The sequence below is a fragment of the Caenorhabditis elegans genome, chromosome V, assembly GCF_000002985.6.
Source record: "Caenorhabditis elegans chromosome V".
Classification (NCBI taxonomy): Eukaryota; Metazoa; Nematoda; class Chromadorea; order Rhabditida; family Rhabditidae; genus Caenorhabditis; species Caenorhabditis elegans.
The window spans coordinates 1,358,179-1,364,847 of NC_003283.11; the positions used below are offsets into that span (position 1 = coordinate 1,358,179).

The following is a 6,669-nucleotide window of genomic DNA, read 5'->3' on the forward strand; positions in this document are numbered from 1 at the left end:
TATTGGTTCAAATAGTAATATTTATTAAAGAAAAAAATAAGAAAGAAAAGTATGAATTGTCTAAAACTTTTTAGATCACAAAATAGTGGAATGAATGGTTAGGAGTAATAGGAATGCGATGATGATAATTTGTTATTGGAAATTTGATATTCTGAAAAAGAAGAGAATGAGAGATGGGATGTATAGATTGGAGGGCAGCAATTAAATAAACAATCATGTCACAGAGTTGCAGGGGGGAAATTGATCAAAAGTGCTCATTCTAACACACATTTTCTAGCGATTTTTGTTCATGGATTCTGATTCTTGAAGCGATAATACATTTAGTTTTAGGCATAACTTCTAATATAAGAATTTTAAGAGAAAATCAAACAAACAAATATACTAATCATCATTGAAAGGAACTAGAGTATGCCATTGAGCAACTGATCGTCTTGGGGTTGCTAACATGTCATTCCATTGTTTTAAAGCCACGCCCGTGGCACATGTTCCAATAATTACCTGAAAATCATCATTTATATTGGGTGGAATAACTTTTTAAATAATTTTTAAAAAATACAATAATTTTAATTCTAATGAGCTTTTGGTTTTTTTAATCTGGGGTACTCTGAAAGTTTTCAGTCAACAATATAAGACCCTTTTTAAGACCGATTTTGTTATTCCACGTGGTGTCAAAGTGTCCCATCTTGGTTTGATCTTTGAGAAATGCGGGAGAAGAGTCGCAGACTTCTCAAATGATTTGCATTGTTAAGAGCGTGCTGACGTCACATTTTTCCGGGAAAAAAATTCCCGCATTTTCTGTAGATCAAACCACAATAGTATTCGTAAATTTCTTAACTTTTGCTATATCTTATTCATGCAAAATGCATAAAAACTAAAACCCCTTTTTGAAAATTTCAAATTATTTTGCAATTGGTATCGCGGGTTGTTTTATTTTCATCGGAAAACACTAGTGTGAATAGTGTAAAAGATATTTTTGAGAGAAAAAACAATTTCAACTCACCTGTCCAATTCGTTCATTGGAACCAACTCTATCGTAATCGGATACCGTCACATGAAGGTGGACTCGCTGAAATTTTTTCATTTCTGTTTTTCTTGTTTTGAAGAAGAAGCCAATTTTAAAGGTGGAGTAGTGCCAGTTGGGATTTTGTTTAAATACACTTATAATGATCCAAAACAACCGAATATCATAATATAACACTCCAAAAATTTTCAGATTTTTCATAATTTCCGGTCAAAGTTTTGATAAATTGCCAAAAGTTGGAAAAATATGCGCTTTTGGAAAAGGAAATCCAAAGCAATGTCGCATATTCCTACCCCTACAGTGTTTTAATACAAATATTTAAAACAAAATTCAAGTATAAAAAAAGTAGAAAAAAATTTTTTTTTTGGTCGACTTCCAAAATTATGAGTGGCAAAAACTGAGTAATTGTCACTTTTTGACAATAAATAAAAATTTCAATAAATTTTTAGAAAGTTTTATTATGATATTCGGCCATTTTGGCACCAAAGAACTGGTTTCAACAATTTTCCCACTGGCTCTACTCCATGTAATGTATCGTTTGTGGGAGTTTTCTGAATGGCATCTATACCAATTATTATTGTTGAAAAACATATAGTCTTCTTCTAGAACAAGGGTGTGCAAATTTGCCGAATTTGCCGAATTTGCCGAGCTCGGCAAATTTTCATATTTGCCGCTCACCCTTGACCCAGACCAGTAAATTGTTGCATTTATTTAGTGAAAAAGGATTCATCAAAAAAATTTTCAGATTTCAAAGGTTTTTGAGCATAACGGAAAAGATCAACAAGATAATAAAACTAAAGATTTTCAGTTATCCTTTTTGAATTTTAGAGCTATATAGAAAAATTGGATAATCAAAAAACAGGCAGGGTTCGACAACTGTGGCCAAGTTTTTTAGAATTGCTGAGCCCCCCCACCTGCATTTTTTCCGAAGTAACATCAAAACTGAATGATTCGTTATAATACGGATTCAACGTCTTCATCTTGATTGTCGTCTTTTTCTTCTCCAGTCGTTTAGTGCCCATCATCAAATATATCTTGACATACGGATCTGATAAGCCAAGCACGTCCATTTTTTTCAGATTTTTGCACTCCATTACTACCACAGACAGCTTGTTCTTGTTTGGCACGTATCTAAGGGCGAGACAAACTTCTCCAAGCCGATTTTCTGGCGGGGATTCTATTAAATCGGTTCGTTCGAGTGTTGCGGCTAGATCCACTTTTCCCAAGGGAATTGAAATTTGGCCAATCTGAAAAATTAAAAATGTTATGAAATAGTGAAATTTCTCTTTAGTGTTTTTTTTTTTGAAATTTGAACCAATGTATTTGATTGTTCATTTCGAATTCAAAGCAAAGGCAAAGGTATACGCATTGGTATGAAAAAAAAAGTTTTGGCATGTTGCCAATATTTTAATTACAAATAGTTAGAAGAAAATTACAGTTAAAAAATGTAGAACAAAAAAACTTTTTTTGGTCGACTTCCAAAATTATGAGTGGCAAAAACTGAGTAATTGTCACTTTTTGGCAACAAATAAAAAAATTTCAAAACCTTTTTTTGAAAAGTTTTATTATGATATTCGGTCATTTTGGGACCAAATGAGCGGTTTTTAACAATTTGCCTCACTGGCGCTACACCACCATAACCCTTCCCAGAATTTACAGTTACCTGGTCATGTTTTCCAAATCGATCAAAATCGAACACATTAAGAACCAAAGTTTGACCTCCAATTTCATTGAACGGAATCTTAAAATTATCTTTTCAGTATTTTTTCAATGTTGTGAATATTTCGCTAACTTACTTTAAATGTGAAACTCTCGTTAAAAACCGGATTCAACGACTTTCTCTGTACTTTTGTCTGAAGCTTCTTCTTTTTGTCGGGAAGCAGAAAAAGTTTCACGTAGGGATCCGAGGTACCACCCAGATCCATGGCAGGTAACTCTTCGGCTTGAATAATTACCACCGTGAGCTGCAAAAAAATGTTAGTTCATATTTTCTAAATCGGAAACTTGTTTTCTCTTACCGAGTTTTTATCAAAATCATAATCAAGTTTGTATTGTAGACGACCGAGGAACTTTTTCTCCTTGTCCTCGTCTTTCTTTTTGGACACTGACATACTGCAAAGAAAATCATTAGTACACCAACATAAGCTCACTGAATAATGAAAAAAGTGGCAAAGTTCAATTACAATGACTTTAAATTAGTGGTGATCAGGGGTGTGCGACAAATCTCAAAATTTGCTAACTATAAGCTCGGCTAACTTTGCAAATTTGCCGAGCTCGGCAAACTCGGCAAATTTGGCAAATTTGGAAAATTTGCCGTACATAACAAAATCGTAAAAATTCAATATTTTTAGCGAACAATTTTTCGGTGTGTGCGGCAAATCTCAAAATTTGCTGAGCTCGGCAAATTTGGCAAACCTCTTTTTTCAATATTTGCCGAGCTCGGCAAACTCGGCAATTTCGGCAAATTTGCCGCATACCCTTGTTGGTGATGTGAAATGCACAATATATTCACCACTAATAAAAGAAAAAACAAAACAAAACTGTGGGATTCACAAAGTTTGTTTAATCACTTCCTGGCGCAGTACTGCACTAACATTGTGAAGTCACAAGCCTCACTATTTAATTTATGTAGAAAAATTCAATTGAAGAAAATTGTAACAAACAAAAGTTCTGACCGTGAGAATCGCACTTATAGCCTGGAATAGCAAACAACAACAAAAAATTCATGGAATCATTTTCACTTTAACTCAACTCAAAAACCGCAAGAAATATTACAATTGGAAGATAAAAACACAAAACGAAACACAGAAACGTCAGTACTTAAAACGCATCCCACCCTTGCCCAAACAAAGGTTTTTATTTGAAAAAGAGGGTGTAAACCCTCCTGCCCGCCCATATATGTATTTTTACTCTTTTTGCTCTATTTGTGCTTCTCTCATTGACATTCCCATAAAGAATGCACTTTTTAGTCAGGGGGAGCCGCATGAGGCCGGAATAATTTTATTGGATTCGGCACAGAAGCCGATGCACGGGGGACCCGTCTCAACTTTTATTTAATTATTATTATTGGGAATATGGGTAGTATGACACTTTTTTCAAAAAAAGAAAAATAAGGTAGTGTTTGTTCCAAAGAGCCATTATGCGGGCGTGGCTAAATAATGTTGGGACATTTGAAATTTGATTTTGAATTATAATAAAATCAAATTTACGTATCCGTATGTAAAATCGTTAAACAAAAGCTGTGTGACGTCATGGCCAAAGAGCAGCCGACATCAATCGAGGTCCGCATATCTCACGCGGTGTCAGAGTGTCCCGTTTCGGCTTGATCTACGGGAATTGCGGGAATTCAGACGCAGGCTTCCCCACTGATTTTGAAAGATCGTGCAGACGTCACATTTTTCAGGGGAAAAAATTCCCACATTTCTTGTAGATCAAACTGTAATGGGACGTGCCTGACACCGCGTGATATCTTACAGTGCCGACAAATTTTATATTCATTTCAGGTGCCCCACGTTTGAACCGGTGTAATTTTTTTCCAGATGAAATCTAATTAAATATTATTAACGATAAAAAATAAGAAAATCAGTTATAGGCTAGATTTTTCATTTGAAAACCGTGATTAACTACACTACTTTCCAAGTTATAGCACGTTAGGAAAGAATTATCAAAAAAAAATCCCATTTCTTGATTTTTTGTGGTTTTGTATTGAAACTTCTTGTATTAATCGAAATAGTTTTTTTTCGCAATATTTTTACTAAAATTGCAAATCAAAGGTAGAAATCTAATAACTGATTTTCTAGCAAAATAATCACAGAAACTAATTATCGGTTTCCACTGAAACTTTTTAAGATGAAAAGCACATTGCTTCATATACGTATTTGCAACACGTATCATCTCACCGGAGCTCAACAACAACGATGGAAAAAAAGAACTAGATGTGGAAAGAGACCCCACTACTTCTACTCGTATTTCTCTGAAATTTCTAATGAGCAGGCATGGGGAAGTTACATTACACGGTGGAAATGAGAATGCATAACTGAGTTAATGAATAGTAAAAACTTCGTCAACGGGGAGTTTTGGCGCGAGACTGGACGTGCATTGTGTTGAAAATGGAATGAGAAATTCGGGATGTATATATGTATGTATGTATTAAAAGTTGAGTAGAGTCGTTTGTGGATTTTGCATTAATAATTTTTTCAAAAATGTTATGATTTTTTTTTCTAGTTCTGCAAAAAAGCTCAAATAAAAAACTTTTTGCAAATTTTTTCATGCTCAAAATTTTTTTTTTCCACAACCATATTATTTTCAAAGTTGCCACATGGTATCACAAACATGAGTAAAACAACGAATTCACAGGATTTCAAACACACATTTCCAATTCGTACTTATTTTTATAGTACAATGAAATCAACAAGATTCACCAATTTCACTGCAAACAAAACTTTACATTTCGGCACAATTTTACCAATTTCTCACATCAACTCTCAAAATAAATCAAACACACTCCAATACGTTCATATTATAGTTTTACACAATTTACCTGAAATCAGTGTCAGACATGGCTTTTTCTAGTTTGAGCCTGATAGAAAAACTTCAGCCCAAATTCTGAAAATTAATAAAAATGAGAATGTCGAAAAATTCAGCTACGATTAAAATACACAATTTAATTATTTAAACGAGTGTTTCAAAATTCAAAAACACTTTGAAATAACAAAATATTAACAACTTAACTCAGAACGTAACAGCCGACATCTAACGGGTTTGTTTTTGAAAGAATTGAAGTTACAGTTAAAAAACAAGCAGGATGAAAATTTTTACAAGATAAATTCGTGGGAATTATGGTACCTGAAAAATGTACCTATGTCGTATTTTATCTGAATTTAATTGCGGGTGTTCAATGATTGACCTGCCTGCCGGTACCTATTCGTCTACATTTTGGCTCGACGAGCTTAGGTTTCTATTAAAACAGACGGATTAAAATATTATGAAATCATAACATTCTTGATCTTCATTTACGTTACATTCCTGCAACGGAATAATGTTTTGCCTTCATTTAATTAACGATGCTTCAGTGCTCTTTCTGATGTATTCAACTGGACCCTATTAGTTATTCAAATAATTTTTCTGAGAAAAATTGCAAAAGATTCACATAATCTCAAAATCGAAAACCCAAAAGCGTTCGACGAAAAAAAAAATTTAGCTGATCACCATGAAGTTCCGGAAAAGACGAATTGAGAAAAGAGCAACCCGCGTATGTTTTTGGCAGCAGAAGAGTGAGGAGCTGTCCGTCAAGGGAGCATCTATCTATTCAAACCACTAATGTGAGCTCAGCAATGCGTAAATACTTCGTTAGAAAGAAAACGGGCGGCCCAAAAAAAAAAAAAGAAAACGGGGGAGAAAATAGGAGGAAGAAAGAAGATGAGTGAGCAAAAATTGAGTGAGCACGCGCAACACTACAAAGAAAATGAACAAAAAAAAACGAAGATTTTTTGAAAATCGAGAAAGGAATTCAAAAATTCCCAAGAGTAGTTCAGAGACCGAGTTTTAATTTTTTTTTTTCGAGGTGAAGTAGTGCCCGCTAAAGAGCATGCTCCAAGGCTTTTTGAATTTCCCGCCAAAAATTTTTCTCAGAAAATTTAAATTCCCAA

At 34.1% G+C, this 6,669-nt stretch overlaps 1 protein-coding gene across 1 annotated transcript; it reads right to left on the reverse strand.

Moving 5' to 3' along the window:
• Nucleotides 1–8: 8 nt before the first annotated feature.
• Nucleotides 9–5,627, reverse strand: snt-3 (C2 domain-containing protein). Its single transcript, NM_001392474.1, has 7 exons — nucleotides 5,562–5,627; nucleotides 3,040–3,133; nucleotides 2,818–2,985; nucleotides 2,685–2,762; nucleotides 1,936–2,268; nucleotides 1,001–1,066; nucleotides 9–498 (listed from the first exon to the last, which is right to left on the reverse strand). Exons 2-7 carry the CDS (start codon nucleotides 3,130–3,132, stop codon nucleotides 382–384), a joined length of 855 nt encoding a protein of 284 aa, NP_001379881.1. The 5' UTR covers nucleotide 3,133; nucleotides 5,562–5,627; the 3' UTR covers nucleotides 9–381.
• Between the last annotated feature and the right edge of the window lie 1,042 nt (nucleotides 5,628–6,669).

Coding starts and splice junctions, on each gene's coding strand:
- snt-3 (NM_001392474.1), bottom strand. CDS start 3,132: ATGTCAGTGTCCAAAAAGAAAGACGAGGACAAGGAGAAAAAGTTCCTC. Junction 1,067..1,935: donor TTACTTCGGAAAAAATGCAG/GTGGGGGGGCTC, acceptor AAAAAATTTCAG/CGAGTCCACCTTCATGTGAC. Junction 499..1,000: donor CCAATGAACGAATTGGACAG/GTGAGTTGAAAT, acceptor GATGATTTTCAG/GTAATTATTGGAACATGTGC.